Source organism: Nothoprocta perdicaria, unplaced genomic scaffold (genome assembly GCF_003342845.1).
Source record: "Nothoprocta perdicaria isolate Ctin4 unplaced genomic scaffold, notPer1 scaffold_98, whole genome shotgun sequence".
Taxonomy (NCBI): domain Eukaryota; kingdom Metazoa; phylum Chordata; class Aves; order Tinamiformes; family Tinamidae; genus Nothoprocta; species Nothoprocta perdicaria.
Genome location: NW_020456287.1, coordinates 1,348,462 through 1,368,230, shown reverse-complemented (window position 1 = coordinate 1,368,230; position 19,769 = coordinate 1,348,462). Strand labels below are relative to the sequence as shown.

At 40.6% G+C, this 19,769-nt stretch overlaps 1 protein-coding gene across 1 annotated transcript; it reads left to right on the top strand.

Annotated features, from left to right (window-relative positions):
• The first annotated feature begins 5,637 nt into the window (after nt 1-5,637).
• CUNH13orf42 (chromosome unknown C13orf42 homolog) lies at nt 5,638-10,553 on the top strand. The gene is made up of 4 exons (XM_026053302.1): nt 5,638-6,020; nt 8,383-8,422; nt 9,345-9,492; nt 10,312-10,553. The coding sequence occupies exons 1-4, from the start codon at nt 5,638-5,640 to the stop codon at nt 10,551-10,553; spliced, it is 813 nt and encodes a 270-aa protein (XP_025909087.1).
• The last annotated feature ends 9,216 nt before the right edge of the window (nt 10,554-19,769 follow it).

The window sequence follows — 19,769 nt, the reverse complement described above, 5'->3', positions numbered from 1 at the left end:
CAATCCCAGGCCAGCGTGCATGCCCACCAATACCTATGTTCCTTTGTGATTTGGTCTTATATAGATGTATACAGATGTATTTTTCCCAGGGACATTGTGGTCAAAGAAGAAAAATGCATAAATGCTCAAAAGCACTATTAGGAAAGTGCCCAAAGATGAATTGTTATTTTTTTTTCTGTTCTGCCTAGTATTCATATAATTTCTCCCTTGTACTCAATACACCTTTCTCAGACATCTCAGCCAGGATACTTCTCCTTTGCTGCTCCACCTTAGGTAGTCCTTGCCTTATTTCATTGAGTCAGGAGAGTATGGAGAAGAAAGAGATGGGAGACAGGCGTCCAGATGAGATGTAGGTACTTCTGAAAATGTCTCTAGGTGTCCTGAGTTGGCCTTGTCTGGAGATAACTGATACGGTTCAGCCACTCTATACTTTACCAAAGGGCTAGGGGTTCAGACTTTCCCCTCTCATAAATCTTCCTAGGGGYTTCCTTTGTTGAAAGGATGAATAGTGCATTAGAATTTAACTGGAGTGAGAAACAGACAATCCAGTTAAAGATCAAGACCGACAGGTCATTGAAAAGTTTGTCTTGTATAAACTAATTTGAAGAACTKCTGCTTACAATATCCCTTCTTTATTGAGCTACCATGCAAGAATCTTAACTATTTGTCGCCTTCTTTTGGCAAAGACTTGATCAAGGGGTGATGGATGTGACAGGCAACAAGCTAGACATCGCAATAATTCTTCAGCTGCCCTTGGAAAAAAAGACTCAAGAGGGGAGAGAATGACTAATTCCACAAAGACTAACAAAGCTTAGAAAGGTTCTAACAATGTTTATACTAAGAGGACATGGATTCTTCTAATGAAGCAAGTGAGGCTAACTGGTTGTCCCCTGACCCTCTGTGACAGAAGACAAGAAAAAGTTCTCTTGTCAGGCTTGTCACAGAGATGGAGCTTTTAGTGACAGAAGRGTTATTCTAGGCAACAAAGGAAAAGAGAGGGCTAGATACAGCAGTGGATAAGTGTGGTAACCTTTCACCCTCTGAAGATGCTGCCAGGCAACAGCTATAGAGACAGCACTAAAGCAGCAGTGTTTGCCTAGAGTGAATTTTATGGCTTTGTGATAGAATGAACACAAAACATTGTCAAACAGAGATGTTGTGGTAATTAAAAAGATGTTGACCAATAACTCATTTGTATAATAATTTGCTAAGCATTTCTTAGAAGTAAATGGCATTTCCATACATAAATGACGTTTCTTAACCTTCTCATGCTTGCTGGCAATGCAGTCACTCCTTTGGCTGGTTGAAGTTGGTGTTAAAGGTGCAACAAATCTATTCAAGGAATGCAAGTGCTGCTTGCAGTGAAAACTTACGGAGAACTTACAGGGTCTAAGTCAAATGGAAAAACTTAGATTCAGATGTAGGCTAGACAGAAAGATGATGCTGCATTCTAACAAAACAAGTGAAAAAATCTGTGCATCCTCTGACAGACACAAGCCTTCCTTTTATGACTCAGATGGTTTTGCAGGCTGGTGTTGCCATAGTGACAGCATGGCTCAAAYGCGTATCCTCAAAAAAATAAAAGATCGACATAGGCAGCACACCTAGATTTTACTGGATTTACATCCAAATTAGCTCAAATTAAAATCTTGTATTATAATAACATTTTTAAGAGACTCATTTTTTTTTCCAGTTTTATAGCTTAGAGAAACAATAGTAATTATTTCAATTATATGACATCAGAATTGCTGTCTCTTCCCAAACTTTAGGAACTTCCGGAAGGATGAGGAACTTTGTTCACATAAGGTTTTCTATTCAATCATMTAAGATATATCAATGATTTCTAAAGAAGATATAAAAAAGAATCCTGATAGAAATTCTGAATAGACRGATCCAAAAGGTTCCTGGTAGCATTCTGAAGAGGTGGAACTCCTCCAGGCTGTTGTTTGTACAGGCTGACAGAGAAGAAGAATCAAAAATTCCTGAGTATGCTTTTGGTTTTGCCCATTAACAAGGTCCAATATCCTATCTTCCCTTTTAGTCAACGGAAGGCAGGAATCCTGCAGTATGGAACCTCAAATATCTGCTGTTTCTCACCACTTGCCAAAAAGTAAGCACCTAATCTATGATATTTGAATGTCCCTCCAAAGATAGTCCTTTCAAGTRTGTATGGATTTTGAAGCAGCAAGAGTCACTTTAGTTACCGTATACCTGTATCAGAATTTGTTTTAGTATTAGGTTGTGTCCTTAGCATTCCCACATTTTTTGCTTTTTTTCCACACAYCTCCAGGAGATTGTGTACTTGTATGTGTGGAATTTTGCAGAACTTAAAGGAAAYGTGAAGCAGTAAGTAATAGTAAAGAATGAGGGATAAATACCTACTATGCACAGTAATTAGTTGTACACTAATTCTTTGGGTCTGTTTTGGGCCACTTCAGCTGGCTTTCTCCTACACAGKCTGCTCTTTTATTTAATTATATAGGTATAGCCTGAGTTTACACTTTATTTTCTGAATCATCTGAAACAGAATGAGGTTCAGTAACTGACATTCTTTTGTATCAGTCATTTGGGTGAAATGTAACTATCAATCAAAACTGTATACATAGCATCATGTTATTCTAGAGGTAAGYCTAAGATTTTCTGGATAATTTATTGAAAAAAGAAGATAAAGAAGTGTGATTTTGTGATTTTAGCCCCTGACATTCAGGAAAATTTTATATCCACCTACTTTAATTATATTTGTATTTTATGTTTTTTATTCAACTGTGTAATYCATACAGTTAAAAAGAATAAGTACATTTGACTGTATACATCTAAGTTGGATTTTCCTTCCCAGAAATGTTGGCCCAGGAAGTGCCAGAATACCGGGAGTAGATAAAAAAGATTTTTGTTTTTAAGTCATTGAAGGGTAATCTATGTTACTTGGGCCATTAGCTACAAAGTATTTCAGAATATTTCAGAATATTTCAGAATATTTAAGGTTGGAAGGGACCTCTACAGATCATCTAGTCCAACCTTCCTGCTCAAGCAGGCACACCTAGAGCATGTGGCACAGGTTAAGTAAAACAGAAGCATTGAAATAGTAGTACAAGAGATAACACTTCAAAAATGAAAAATCTTCAGTAAGTTAAGTCAAAATCAAGTAGCCAAATGAACAAACAAGATACGAATATTGCCTTGTCAAAGTTAGTAATCTTAGATGTCATTAAATATTTAGAGTGGTCCATCTGATCTGCTTCTCACAAGCCCCTTCTATGGGAGGTCTTTATTTATGATTTAAAACTTGACTGTCAACTTGGTATTCTGAACTAATAGACCAAATATTCTTCTTTAACCACATTTGCTGCTTGATGAGTGTCTTTGTGCAGAAAGAAATCATTCTGGAATAACACTTTGGTTTTTAATTACCAGCAGGCTTAGATGCAGTAGTGTATTCAGTCCCTGGCAGTAAGACTAGGGAAGGGAACAGTGATATCTGCTGGCTGAATTACAAATACAGAAGACTGGAGTTTGACCTTAAGTAAGTACAGTGCTATTTAAGAAACATGTTTGAATGCAAATACCTTATAAGAAAATACTTTGAATAGACATAGAGCATTCCTTTTCTCACAAAACACACAAGAGACAATTGTGACCTTTAAAGATATTTATAGTTTTGCCATTTAGTTTCCTAAATCCATGGASTTATTCAAATTACATTACAGAATGAAGAATACAAATTGATAATCATTTTTACAATAGAAGGTGACCTTTATCCTCACTGCCCATAACCAGTGTACTGGATAAAATATTAACATCTCAAATACTTGTAAATGACTCTTTATTTACTTAAAGGGAAATTCTAGTATATAGTGAAGCTACTGTAWTGACTCATGAATTTTTAAAGCTCTCCTTATTTTAAAACCAGCATGAACAACAGGAATCACAAACATGATGGTGCAGAATGAATCTGGTCCAGYAAGTTTTTGTAAAATTTGGAGTGAGCATCCTGGAAACTGAAAACCTTCTTAAGAGCCTGACGGCTTTTGAAATCAGTGAGATGTCAGCATTTGTTATAAATGTTTTGTTGAAGTAGGATAGGAAAATGTTTGGGTCATATTAAATTAAATTAATTTTTCAAATCATAGTGTATAACATTAGATTTACTCTTCACAGCACATGATGCATTTTTCTTGTCTCATGAACTGGGGCTTCCATGAGACTTTGGGAGAAGACCAAGAATAGAATACCCTGTGCAGGTGCTAGATCTCAGGTAGCTGAATGTATTTTAGAACAATCTCTAGGCTGCACTAAACTGAAGTGGGAGTCATATGTGTGCTACTAATAAAGGGCTGCAAAAGTGTCAAGGGGCTAATTCACTTCCTTTTTTAAATTTTGTGTTAAGCACATTTTAGCTTTAAATGAAAGTAAAAGTGAAGGACAAAGTGAACATTTTGTAAAGACAGTGGTAGTGTTTAGAACATGAATTTTTATTATCTTTCTCCTGCTGAAATCCCACATTTCTTAGACTGCTTAAGCTTTCAGTCAACACTTTCAATAGTGGAAGTGGGAATTTGCCTAGTGGAGTCTGCAGGGTCGTATCCACGGGCTTTCAAAGTAAAGATATTTTTCTGAAGTTCYCAAAGCTTGAGCAACATGAATTATTAAATTTTTTGAGCATGCTAAGCCTGGACATTCCTGCTTAGTTTAAAAAATTCTTGTCTGTCTTAGCACTGAGAGTTGACCAATTTCTCTTTCTACTTCTTCTGKAAGCACTCATCATGGTGTTATACTATCACGTGTATTAGTAGTGCTTGAATATGCCAGTAATAGTTACTGTTCTCTATACTTTTCAGCCAAAATAAGTCCTCAAGACTGTTGTATTGAAATAGTCAGTCATTAATGCACAAAAAAAAAAAAAAGGAAAAAAGAAAAAAAAACAAATGTGGAAAGACATAAACGCATTGGTTTCTTTGGCATTACTTTGGTAGCTGAGTATTTTGGAGCAGTGTTTTATTTTACAGCGTCTCTTTCGCGGCAGGGCTCTGTCCTCAGTGTAATGGATCCCGACATCTGAATCCCCGGCCTTGCTGGCAGCGCTGCGGTGTCGGGTAGCCGTAACCATCTCCCGGTTACCGCGGGGTGAAACCCAGAGCGACTTCCGCCAGCAGCTGAATTCCACCCAGCAGAAACGACAGAAACGATCCCTCCACCAGGTCACTCGGCCGTCCCCGGCGCTCGAGGCTGCTCTCAAGAAGCTCTTCCAAGGAAAGCTGCTGCATAGAGGCTGGTGGGCCCCTTGGCCACGGCGGGGCCCGCGCTCCAGCACCATGGCCAGCGCCAGGGAAAAGTCCGGGCAGCGCTAGTGGGGACCCCCTCCAGGCGCCCACGCTGTGTTTGGGGAGCAGCCGGCGGCAAGGACAAGGAATGACACTTGACCTCGTGCACTGCATCTTAACCCAAGAAAAGGGCAGAGGTGTTTGACTGGAATGGAACATTTGCTTCTGAGTTACCATCATGCTCTTTGCAATGTGTTAGATTGAAAGGAATCGAGCAGTATTAGATGCACATCTCACAAGTTGCAAAGTTGTCTCTGCAGCTAGCAGATCTTTGAGAAGCTCCAAGAGAAGAGGTACAAAGGGGAGGAAGTGACACACTATGTTCAAAAAGCTCCATTCTATTTTTCATCCCAATTCCCACCGAAGGAATTTGACGGACAATATCCCTTACTGTGATGGCACGGGCTCTGCAGTGAGGTTGATCCGTAGCACTTCTATGTATGTTCTGAGTGGTGAGCAGGAGACCATCAGTGAACCACTGAAAAAATGCAAGAGTACAACCAGCATCGACTCCTGTGCTTACTTCCAGCCAAAAGAGGAAGACAGGGCCTGGATGTATTCCAARACTCAAGACTGCTTGAAGTACCTGCAGGATCTGTTAGCCTTGAGGAAAAAATATCTTGACAGTATCAATAACTTAAAATCCATGCATATGGCTACAGACTCCCCAGCATCCACAAAATCATCTAAAACTGGGAAAAAGTCATTACTTCCTCTTCCTTCCAAAGAGTCTTCTAAGGTAATTCTTAAGAACTTTYACCATGTGATTAGTTTTAAGCTGTGAAACAATTAGTATTATGGCATATTTTTCTGCCTTATTTGTCTACTGCTGATTGTCTTCTTACTGTTACATAATCTGAAATGCTACAAAATATCTTAAAAATTCTGTTAACCTAGTGTAAGGTCAAATATGAATGACTGATCATGGGAAGAAATCTGTCTGTGTGTGCCAGAGAGAGGGRAAAAAAAAGAGAGGAAAATAGCTAGGGGAGCATGGGAAATATTTGAAATACATTCTGAAAGACAGCTGTTTTTGTCAGCACTCTGTCAGGTACAGAGTTCTCTACTATGGATATTTATAGCTGTTACTGACTGGCAAGCACAGTAATCCCTGGCTTTATGGGTAGCCCTTTTATTACCTTTAAAATCACCTACAGGAATGTTAAATACATTGAAAAACATAGGATTTCCTATGACCCATCAGGTAGCTTGTCAATGCTACTTTTATTGTGAGTGCAAGAGCATCCGATAGCTAGTCAGATGWGGGGCTTTCTTAGGGCTCTCTTTTATGATAGCTAAGAAACCGACAGGAAGTTTCGAGGCAGTTAGTGCAATTCTTCACCCTTTACTGTAATGACACCACAAAATAACTTTGAAATTGTCTTTGGTATCTCAGTGTATCCTAGAAAGGAAATGATTGCAAAGCTTCTTCCTGGTTGCGTTTCATGAAGTGCATGTGGCTTGAAAGCTCTGTGGCTTTTCTGGCTCTGGCCTTGATTCAGYGGGGACAAAGGGAAAGACTCCAGCAGGAGGGATGATCTCTTCAGCTTACATGATCTTAAACCAGTCTTTGACAGCAGACTCACAGCCTGCCTAGCACAGCCCTTAAACTGGATACCAACAGGGATGACAGGAAGAAGGGACATACGGCTGAATTACTGAATAGCGCAGGTAGACATTACCAGAAAGCYATTGCCCCATTTCATGTTCTGCCACTATAGAAACTCAAAATAGCCGAAACAGAGCTCTGTTACAGACCTTGCTTAGCCAAAGCACAAGTCTCACCTTTTTTTTAGGACTAGATCTACAATTTTTCATTTTGAATTTTGATCTAATACACGTTTAGTCAGTTAGAATCTTCCTTCTGGTTTGATCAGGCTTTGTGTCATGCTTCRAACAGTGACTATCAGAAGCTAGGAATAATTGTAGGAAGCAATGTTCAGCTCCTTGGGCTAGAGGAGATAGTTTTTGTAAAGATTTTTGAAGTTTAAAGTTTTGAAATTTTTATAAAGAAAGATTTTTATAGTTTGAAGAATCATTTAGGGCTAAGGAAACATCCCAAGGAATGACTGTGGTATAGGAGTGACTTGCATGGATTCTCACACTATGTGTACACACTTTGTGAAGTGACATTTGCATCTTGATAAAGAGAAGATTTACAGCACTCCACTTTCCCTGGTGGGATCAGTGGTGATATATCAGAGCGCTACGTGACTACTCAGCTCGGGGGGGGCGGGAAAATGAGCTTGGAAGGATGCTCCAACTATGGGCCTAACTATGTCCAATGACAGATGGTGCACRTCTAGGCTTCATGAAGGGTGGTGTCTTCCTGAAGTTTGCCCCTAAAAATTCCATTTAAAAGATGTCAGAAGCTCCAGTTTAGCAAACAAATGAGTCTCCCAGAAGCTGAGGCTGCCATCTGACTGTATGTGTAGCTGACTAGCTCTCATGTAAGAGCAACCCTGATACAGGCTGGCATTGTAACTGCACCCGCCTTCCCCTCAGGAACAGAGAGGGACGCAAGCAAGATATGCCGTGAGTCGTTCTTGCCAACACACATAGCAGGTTCGCAGCAGCACAGCACCAGCTTTGCAAAAATTAGGGARAGATCAAGAAGACTTCCAGAATATCCAGATGAGTCACCTGCTTCCTAACTGCAAGCTTTATATTCACAGATTGCAAAGTTCATTTTATTAAAAGGCCTGAATGGGTTTGTACCYGTTCGTGTTAAATTACCTGTCAGCGGAAACTCACTTTCTCCTCCCTACTGCATGATTAACGGGAAAATATATTGTGCAGACATCTCTGTCTTCAGGTCCCCATGATTTTAGTGAATAAAAAAACGGGCTGAACTAACCTTTGGTTTCTGAATGAGGCCTGGACTTCAAAGCCAACTGTGGCTTCAATTAGCTACTTGRGTCTAGTGGGAGAGAGAAATAAAGAATTGTATCACATACTTGAAAAACAAGTGTTTCTTTAAAATGTCTTCTAAGCAATAAGGGTTTATTCATAACAGCAGTCACAGTTCTCAGTGTGGTTACAGTTACCTTTTAGCACTTCTGAGGACATCCATCAAGTCAYAACGGCAGGAGGGGAATAAGCCTGTTCATCTCTCTGTCCCCATCATCTCACAGAACGGGGAGCAAGCTAATCCTTCTGTGTTCCTTTTCCTTGCAGGTTTGAAACTCAATGTAGTAATTTTCTGATTTCATATTTCTGCCTGGCAATATGCCTGGCTTAGACTCTCAGAGAAAATATACAGTCCTTTATGAGGCAGATTCCCCACAAATGGCAGAAAGGGTTCATCCTACATGGACATACAGGATTGCTAACCAAGGCTTTGGGACTATTTCAGAGTTTATAGACAGACATTTACTTTTTTTTTTTTTTTTTTTTGTGAAGATAGTCTCCTAATTTTAAACCTCATGGCTGTCCTGTGGGAATTGCCATCACAGAGTTGAATGACTCACGCACACAATCCCTTTCCTTTTCAAAAAAATTCTGGCGATTTAGATCTGGATTCATTTCATCTAACTCAGGCATTATAATGAGATGCTTAAATTAGTAACCAAGTTACCCTATGATTCCTCTGCAGTTAACAGAAAGAGCTGTCTGCAGAGGGGAACTCAGCCTACTAAGGCCTGACTCATCTGCTGAGGGTACTGGCGCCTTGCATTAATTAGAGGAAACCCTGTGACTGCAGTTCTAATGTGTGTGCCTCATTAGATGCTAGGTAGAATAAACTTGATCACAAAGCTCACCTGTCGCTTAGGCACCCAATTAAGTGGCCTGGTACTGGGATTGTAGAAAACCTGGCCATCAATGTCCAAGTGGAAAATGTTTGGTGTCAAGCATGTGACAAAATGGACATTCGTTAGACTACTATCCTCTTTTCTTTCATGGCTACAAACTAGAGCAGACTCAATCTATATCTTTTCTTCTGACAGCTTGAAATGTTGAATCACATACTATTTTTGCATTGTCTTTGTCCAATGGTCAGATAATTCTTACCTATCTGTTCTACAGACACCTACAGAAAGAAAAGGCCCACAGACTGGTGCAGATATAAGAGAAGCAATAGCGTTCTTCGACTCGGTTATTGCAGACCTGGATTCAGAGAGATGGCGGAGAGCTCCTGACATGGATCTGCCAAATGTGGATGTTGATTTTGATGGTGYGGTATAAAACAGCCAAAATATGATAATTCTTTCTGGGCAGAGAGTARAGAGAGGAGGAACAATGTGAGACTATGTTTAATTATTGAACACAATTTCCATCCTAATTTTGCTTTACAAATCTGGGGTCACTGGGTGTATTTGGGGTCATTAYGTGCATCTATATGAAACTAGAGTAATGCATTGCTTGCTCCCTGCTGAAAGGGTGCACTATGTTATATGTGGCCACTACACGAAGAAATGTAGCACACAGAGCACAGGAGTAGTGCTTGCCTTCTGCCTAGAGCTGAACTGCAGCCTTGCACTCATACCCTCAGTCATGTTTAGAGGAAAGCTATAGAGAACATAAAGACATCTGTTTCTTAATTTTTTGCATTGAGAAATGTCTGAATATTTCTTCTCCAACTAGCAAAACAGAAGTCATTTAGAGATTTAGCTAAATATTAGTACATTCCCATTAGAAAAAATGAGATTTGCCTGACTAAATGAAGATGTGCCCGTCTGAGCTCTTCATCCAGACAATTWGGCATTTGTAAGTGCTTTGTCTTAGGCTAAAGCAGGTATCAAAAAGGTCAGATTAACTGCGCCCTAAAAGTGCCTATAAAGAGACTAGCTCTGATATATACAATTATACTTCAAGCAGCGACATCTTAGATAAGGTGAATCCTATCCCTATTGAAAACAAGTTGAAAGCTGTTAATAAGTGTTTGGTTACTCAGTGTTGCCTCCAAAAAGGCCATGGCAGACACCCTAGTCTGTGATGCCTGTAAAATATCATTCTGAACTCTGCTAACTCCAGATTATCTTCTGTCTTCCAGTTGCTACCAGCACAAGTGAACACAGTTTACATTCAAACTGGATCCTTCGTGCTCCCCGGAGATACTCACAGGATGCTGCCCAAGCAGCAAAGGCTGAAAACCCATCTCAAGGAAACAGCCAGCGGAGAACCACTGGCTCYGGGAAGAGATTGGAAAGACATCCCATGTATTTACCCAAAGCTGTGGAAGGGGCATATAACACTTTAAAATTCAAGCCCAAAACACGTAAGAAAGATTTTTGAAAGTATATTCCATCTTCAACTGAAGATATATATGTGACTGTGAGACTATGCCTTTTTTTTTTTTTTTTTTTTTTTTGTCACTATATCTGGCGCTGTAGAAGTGCAGCCACTGAAGGCTCTTTGTGTGGCATAAATTCTAAGCCATGCCTATTCCAGTGTTGGACTCGTATGAGTCTTTAACTCATCGAGTTCTTTGTGCCTAACAACATTTGTTTATTACTGAGTTTGGGGGAAACTCCAGCTTGAGGAGCCTTTTTCTAGTGCTATTCTTGAAAGCAATGATGCAAAGATTGCCTGGTGCAGTAACTTTTCTTCTGATTCCAGCAGTGCAGAGCAATTCAGCTTTTGCACCAATGTCTCCAACTTCAGAGCAGCAAAGCAGAGTTTTCCCTTTTTTTTTTTTTGCATATGTGAAAATTAGAATGTGCCATCATTGACTCTGTGATCTGAGAGTATCCAGTGGCGCTGACAAGAGGCTGTGGCACAAGCAGAAAGAGCTGCAGTGAAGGAACCACCACTGAGGAAAGTTTCTGAGGAATTTCTCCAGTGTGTCTTGGAAAAAAAACAAGGTATCTTGTACTCTGCTTGCTAGCACAAAAGGTTCTGCTCTTGGATACATCATCAGGTGAATGTGAAATTCATTCATTGCATATAAAAATTTATACATTTTTTTTTTTTTAAATATCACCACACCTTCTCTTAGTTTTCATCTATTTCAATACCCCCAGGCAGAATTAACCTTATTTAAATACTGGGAATTTAAAACATCTCAGTGTACACTAGAAAAGCTTAGTAATGTCTTGGAGCAGAACAGTTTGAGCAAATTGGATCATAGATTATTCTCAAGGTTGGGAGGCAATTCACAAACAAATCCCATTACATCAGCATCAGTTTATATCCAGAAGTGGATTTCTTCAAAGTTCCTCATTAAAGACTAAACTTTTGGAAGAACACAATCAGGAGGTGTTCCTGGCTTCAGACTCTTTCACTTTAGAGGTGGGATGTCTTCCATGTGATACTGGGAATTGTTGTATCCCATTCTCTGCCTATTTAATTCATGTTCAGTAATTTAAAAAGGCATGGCCTGTGACAAGGACCTAGCACCCCATGGAAGTCTGAGCTATTCAACCAGCATTTCTGCCCTTAGATGGAAATACTACTCTCAAATCCTGCAGATTTAGGACACTTTCTGTCATAAGACAGGAAAGCGCCAAGATGTGTTCATCTGTTTAGAACTGCCACCCCTTGAATGAATAAAATTTTTTGTTCTTTTTGTAGTGGTGTTTATGAAGGGAAGAAATTATTTCTTTAATATTTMAGTTCAACAAGTGCTATTGCTCCTCCCAGTCTAGCCTACATCCTCCTCAGAATAACCAATTTAACTAACATCATTGATACATCATGGTGAACAGTTTAACTGAAGGTCAAGGTTTTGTTTTTGCTTCCCCATCATTGGTGCTTCTCACAGTTAATCAGTATTCTCTACACACATGGTGCTGCTGCCTTTGTACCTCCCCAGTCCTGTCCTTATTGCCCTAACTATCCTTAAAGCTTTGGCATGTGCCTGCTCAAGACCCCTGAGCTGGGTGGGAAAGGCAGAGCACAACATGCCCTGAAAACCCTTGTCTTCCCSGAGGCTGCAGCTCAGTGTGTGTGAAAGGAGGAGGACACTTAAAACTACGTTATTTTGGAAACTGTCACCCTGAAATCCCTCTCAGAATCTCATGCTGAAGTTTTGAGGAACATTTTTAATGAGTCTGTGGTCATCTTCGCTGGTACTAGAACTTGCAACAGGGATCCTGGCAGAAAAATACCTCACGATCTTTTTGAAGAACTASAGCAGTATGTCTAATAGTGAAGAAAAAGAAGATTAAAAAAAATACTCATRAAAGGAGAAGAAAAGGTTTCCAATGATGTTCCACCCTGGGCTGTRCTTCTTATTCATAGTGCCAAGGTTTTACTTGTTGGAGTGACCAATCTTCTATTGCTGTTTAAAGGATGCACTATGATGTGTAAAACAGGACTACTCCAGCTCTTGTACCTGCTCGGTAACTTCTTGTCTGTCCCCCTAAACTGAGGTATCTCTGGTCACTCTTGCTGTGGCAGAGAGGAAGGGTCCCCCTGCTGTCCAGCACACAAATTCCAGYGTGAAATATGTGTTTGCTTTTATGAATAAGAGACAGAGAAAGAAAAAAAAAGATTTATAACTTTATTTTGGTTGCCGTGTTTTCTTGATTTTTGTCTTTTCTTGAAGCTTGTTTCAAACCTAGTAATGTCTTAGGGAATTTAATTTAAGCAAAGAAAACRAAGATGCTTGTGAGGACATCCTCAACTGCTCGTAAAGTCTACCCTCTCTGTTTTGTCTCTGGCTTTTGAACCTCTGTTGTTCTCCTAGATGGACATGGCTCAACTCCAATAAAGCTACGGAGAGTGGCCCCAGCCTGTTCTTGAGGGCACTTGCTAGGGAGTGGGAACTGAGGGTTCAAAACAGGGAAAAAGGGACATTTCTCTCATATCCCAGATGATGTTACTGCCTCCTCAGAGATGAGTTTGCTGTGGATGTCTTGCCCCAAGGCAGAAACCTGCCTCTGCCTCACATGCCCTGGGCAAGTTCCAGCTATGTCTCCAGGAGCAGACAGTCGTCCTTAAAAAGGATGCCTTAGTCCCTACTCTTGAGTTGTTTCCATGTGGCCTTTGTAGATGCAAGAGTCTCTCTCACTTCTAAACCACCTTGTAGAGACATGCAGCTGTTTTCAGGCACTGCAGTGTTGAAATTAAGTACCTAGTGTAGGTGCTCTGGCTATGCAAATCATGCAGCAGAATTATTCATGACCAACAGAGCTCTGTGTGACCTAGATCCCTTGCAGAGATTATTCGTGAGGTTTTTCAGTCATATCCCTGGGCTCCAATAATGAAGTGCATAAACCACGAGCTCTATTGATCAAGGCTATTGTGTGTGAGCATTCCTTGAAGCACTAATTTCCAAAAGCTGCTTCCCAGAATGCATTGGAGAAACAGGAGAAATCTTYAGGAGAGTATCTCTTACATTTCAAAATCTAGCTCTGCTGAAGTACTGGGGTATTTTTAGTTCCCCTAGCTGGAGTACTAGCGCTATAGGGATCCTGAGTATGAATTTCTCTCATGCCACATGTACAACTGTCTGTGAGAAACTAAAGACATTGCACACAAGAAACCAGTAATTTAAACAAAGATGAAGTCTGTTGAAGAAATCATATCCTGGGGAATTCAAAATCATTTTATTTATTATGTCCTTTTGTGTCCAGCATCTTGCTCTATGTAACCGTGATGGTGTAAGCACATAAGTGAGCTGAAATCATAAGTGTCTTTGACAGAAACAGAAGAAATACAGGCAGCTAATGGAAATTTGGCAACTGGACAAGATGTGCACTCTGGTTTGAATCTTTCAGTGCCGTAAAGTTATAATGAAGGCAGAAGGTGTCAGCACTGCATTAAGTAACGCAGGAAGTCCTCCAAGGTAATGCATAATAAAGATATATGGTTATCTGCTGCTCAGGATTGAATGAGGTGCGTGAAAAAATATTAGATTAGCGCCTAACAGCTGTCTTCAAAATTCTCTCCAGTTCTTCTTATGCAAATGCATGAATGCAATGATTCTATTTCAACAGTGCAGAAAGTCCACAGAGAGGTGTAGGCAACACAAAGCTGGACATCCACAGCAGCCTACATTTAGGGGCCTTTGCCACCTTTCGGGCCACTAACTCTGAACCATGTTGCACCAAATCAGTAGAATTACTCTTGACTTAGGAATTACTCTTTCCTAAGGAAGTCAAGGCACCACCACTTAAATGGCTTAGTGATGACGATACCCTGAAACTTGACAAGAGATGAGAGGACCCATTCCAGGAAATATGAGAATTTATGGAATAAAAAGTATACATTCATCTTCCTACAGTGATAACAATAATGGAACAAGACCTTACAAAGGCTATGGCCAGTGTGTGACTAGTGAGCCACCACACGGCAAGTACCACTGAAGAAAAGCGTATGAATGAGCAGAAATCTTTCCGTAGGAAGGGCTGTGGACTGTTGCTGATCACACAGGGAGAGCTCTTGAAGATTTCTAGTAAACGGCGAGAGCTGTTGCTTGGCCACATGGTGGCACCTCATTCCTAGCTATTCTGTAGCCATCCTATTTCCATGATCAAGGGATCTCAGAATGAGAGGGAAATGGAAGTGTTTTGTCCTGCTTCACCACCAGAAGCTCAGTGTGTAAATCTATTACTCAGTTCTTCATAAGTGTTTACTTGGCAGTTTCCAGTTTACGTTTGTTCTTTAAACTAGTTTATTTTGCCAGGGAGATCATTTCCGTAGGAAATAAATAGTCATGATATCACAGGAGACATTGAGACCTCGGTAAATCATTTCTGAGATGCTGACCACTTGCCTCTGACTGTGCCTGGAAGCCAATGGACAAACTGTTGTCCCTGCCAAAACCAGTACACTTTTAGGCAGAGAAAATTTGTAGATAGACTAAAAATAATGAGCAGATGATTTGAATATTCAAAAGTCCAGTCTTGAAAAGGCCTTAGCTAAGAGTTTCTGACTTGATTCTGAGTTCCTTCCAAAGCCCATGAGAATCAATATCTGCGGTTCCCTGCTTCTCAGAGCCTGCAACACCATTATTCCAGAATTTGCTAATCCAAGCAGCTCAATTAGTCAAAACTTAACCTGCTCCTGAGTCAGCGGCTGCTGTGGCTTCCAGGAGGATGTTTATAGTTAGTGCACTCTCTCTATTTTTTTTTTAATGCCAAAATACTCTGTTACAGAAAAAAAAAAACAGAAATATGTCCTTGCACTAGTTATGACTACACACCGGCAACAGGAACTTTCATTAATTCTGATGGTTCTGTGGTCCCAAGGTGTTCAGATTAATGAGGTTCTCTGCATTAATAAGGCCCAGGTATGACCTCAGCTCTGGGACTGCTCACACACAGGTTCTCAGCCTGGACTTGCTTCTGGTTTGATGTATGACACTGTGTCCTTGTTAACCAACAAACACAGTACCGTTGTCTCCAGATATTTGCATGGGGAACAGCGAGGGGAGAAGGGGATTGATAAACAATAAAATACTTTGTGCTATTCATAAGTTAGAGCTAGCTTTAGTACCACTTCACAGTACAGAACTGATTCATCACATTCTTACCCTTCAATAGCTTCACTTTTCAGTTTCCAATATGCAGAATTAATTTTTGCCCCCTCACCACAATGATATAAATCTTTGCTGTGCCAGGAAAGTGAGCAGTTCAATGGAAGGACTCCAGTGTGAGTAGAGCTGACCCATAATTACAGCTGAGTAAACTGAAGTGAGTACACTCTGGGCCAGATTTGCAGTGGTCCTTAGTGGGATTTTTCAAAAGGCACGTAACTAACTTCAGTGAGAGTTAGGTGACTCTGACAATTGCAGGGGTGCTTAATTTCTTTTGGAAAAGATGGTCTGCAGCCAAGTTTCAACAGACACAGTCCCACTTCTAGCAGTGAGTTTGGACTCACAAGAAGCCCAGAATTAGTCCAGCCTGGCTGTTTCCAAGACTGTTAATATAAACTCTGCAATGGTGTAATTCTGAAAGAAGAGATTATCCCACAGCTTTGTTAGACTTTCACAGCCTTCATCACTCTGTTTCTGTGGCGTTATTATTTGTTACTGATGCTCTTATGCAACTTAGGCCCGGCAGGACTTGCTGATAATGTTCATAGGAGAGCTCCCAAAACCAGAACTTTAGCAAGTTCCAGTGAGTATGAAGGCTGCTGCTGCTCTTGTATTTGCCTGAGTTTGCTTGCAAAAATAGATCTGCTCTTCTGAAGTATATTTGCATGTGACAGCATGGCATTTTACACAGACCTGCTGTTCCATTAGGGCAGCACCTCAACAAACATTCCCTTCCTAGAGGGAAGATTTTAGACATTTTTCTACTGAAGTCATAAGCTAAGGACTAGATTTTGATCACTATTACTATGGTAGATCGGAATCTCTTCTGCTGTCTTCAGGAGGCTGACAGATCACCTAGGGAAAGATCCAAACTGAAGAGATTCAGTGCAAATATTGTATTTTTAAACATTTTTAAACATGAACCAGGCTTCTCATTTGGTATGAGGCCTCATAAAGGAAAATACCAGCCAAACCTACCAGGCACATTTGATATGCACTTGCATGGCTTCTAGAGAGCTTCTGGTCAGCTGAGAGTCTGGGCAGGCAATGGCCTTCACTTACCTGGACAAACATGCCCTGAGACAGGCACAGATGGAGATGTGCATTTGGTCCAGCTTAGTGGCAGCACTTACAAAAGCGTGGTCAGTATAGTCCCAGAATCCATTCAAAGCTGAGGCTACTCTATTAGAAATAAAGACCCCCACGAGCACAAATACCTCCTAGGCAACTTTAGGTTTTCTCCTTGAACACTTAGTTCAAACTCAGAAAAACAAAAATGCTCTTTTCTCTATTTTCTTCGGACAAATATGCTCTGCTTTCCTGGGAAAGGTAAATGCTGGGAGTTTTATTTCCCCATGAATGTTTCAGTCTGTGGGTTCCAGACATTCAAAATTGATATACTTCAATGAAGAATGAAGAAGGAAAGAGACTCACAGTTGGTGTGGTGGAACAGCAACAAACAGGAGCAACTCCGTTGCTGTGAAAGCCAAGAGCAGCCAGYCAAACCATGGTGAGCTTCTTTCAGCATCACTACTGAAGATGAAAATATGCGGTGAGAGAACACTTAAAAAAAATCAAAAAGCAAGCTTTGTATGTCAGATTTAAATACCAATTACAGTATGGTTTTCCCAAACAAAGCAGTTGCCTTTCACTCAAGTCTGATATGAGATCCATTAATTTTCCCTTTTTATTCTGTCAAAAGTTTAGCCATATTGGTTCAAAAAGGATTCAAATTGCCCAGGGATAATTTCCTCGTAACTATCTTTAATTACACTCTGGCTTCACAATTTAATATATTTCCTCTATGGAAACTGTAATTAGTGATGTGACGAATTTAGGATTGCAGGTCAAAATGAGCAGAATCATTAAAAAGCCCACAAATGCATACAAAAAGAGGGCGTTGTTTTTTCCTTTAAAGGATTGCCATTAGTGTTTCTTTAACTAGCACTTCACGAGCTCTGTTTTTTTCTTCTCCATGCCATGAGTGTAATATTTTATTTTCTCTCTTTTTCTAGTTTCTAGTATCGATTTATCAATTCCTATTAGAAATCTCTTATTATAGAGAGATTTGGTAATGAGACACGGGGAAAAACTTACAGAGCTATCAGAGAAGATGTGTCAGTTCTGGATGAGGACTTTTGTAAGAGGACCAAGTGGGGTTAAAATCCGATTATGGTGTGAAAAGGTTTATCAATAGAATTGGGCCCCCCCCAGCTCTGCACTTCACTATTATAATTAATTATGAGCAGCCTGTGCCAAAATTCAGTGCTGAGTCATATCCCCACAGAAGCTGAGCAGGTTGTGCCCAGCATAAATCAGGAAAGAGTCAGAAGAAGCAAAGACATCCCACATCAGTGGTGACAGATGCATTTTTTCCATGAGATTAATAATACCTTTACCTTTTGCCACATTTGCTTTTCCCCTCTGGGATTAACTTAATTGCATATCATGAAACAGATGTGTTTCTTCAAACCTGTTTCTTTATAACCTGTGCTGGAAAGTGGTGATGACAGAGATCCCCTCAGCTCTGCAGTGAGGTTCCATCCCTGGTCTTGGGTGGCAGAAAACGGTAAGCTGAGGCCACACTAAATTCAGAATTTCTTTTGGAATTATGTGGACATTGATGAGAAGGATTTTCTGAACCGGCAAATGGGCAGAACCTCTGTGCAAATATCCCTATCCTGTGCCTCTGGTTGGTCTCCTATGGCCTATGCAGCTGCTGGCAATACGGAGACACTATGTGTGCACGTGTAAAGCGAGGAGGTTGGATCTGGCACCCTCTATTCCCCCGGGGTAGAATGGACCAGGAAAAGTTCCTTCCTTTTTGGACATTTCTTTGTTCACCAAAAATGCCAAATAACAGAGCCATGGCAACGGGTATCCCAGAAGGGCAGAAGCACAGGAAAAAGAGCAGTGAGGTTTATCACTAAAAAATTCTGAAACAACAATTTCAGGGGCTCCTAGGCACTTTGCATGGCACATAGCTCTGTTCCCCAGGAAAGAATTTCCATCCCATTCTGCATTGCTTGCCTTAATTATTAATATGAAGACTAAACACAGACAGATGGCAAAATAAACTCTGTTAGGTTGGTGTGAATCTGGAGTTCCTTCCACCAACGTAACTGGGAGCAGATATTGAGCCAAAATATATAGAGCGCTCTCGATGTAAGCCTGAGTTGTCAGAGTTTGCACAAAAAGATCCGAGAAAGAAGTTCTTGGCCTCTGGGGCCTGTATATCAAAACGAGTGGATGGTGACATTTGTAGAGATTTCCTGGCTCCCTTCAGCATGCACACACATGTTTAGGTTGGGCCTCACACTCATTTTTGTCTGAATCTGGCAACTCTCTTTCTCTGCTGATCTGATAGTAGTTTCGTCTTTCAGATATTTACTGGTGTTGTGCCTGCAAGCATGCCAGAAACACACAGGCTGTTCTGCCTGCACTCTAATTTTCTGCTCTCAAACTCTGAAACGGGTTTGTACCTGATATTTGGATGTGATTCTGTTCTATTCTTTCTCCTTCTCCCAGTACCACTGTATTTTTTTGGTTCTGTTATTGCATTGAGGTCTGCAGAGTGGGAGGAGAAACGGAATGACAGATGTAGCCAAAATAAAATAGCATGGAGAGAAACAGGACTGACTGGTATGAGCATTCTCAGATAAATATTAAATGCCTATGACTGGAATCTTCTGAACAGGGTGCATGAGCCTTCTCCAGGTTCAGAGATAGATGAGATTCAAGACATTCAGCTCTGGTTGGGGTGACTCTTGCCATCTAATGTCTTGTACATCTAGTCTAAGCCATGCTTAGGCTGCACAGTCACTGATGCTGACAGCTGTTCTCATGGGATATTCATCCTGCTTCTCAGAGACACCTGTGCTAGTGCAAGACGAATTACCTTCTGAAAATACCTCCCTCTCACAGCCTGTAAAAGGATCTGGCCAACTAGCCCACGTGTACAAGCTTTAGCTAGCTACAGTTAGGTGAAATGAACTGTAAATTTGTCTTTGCAACTGTAGATCAACACG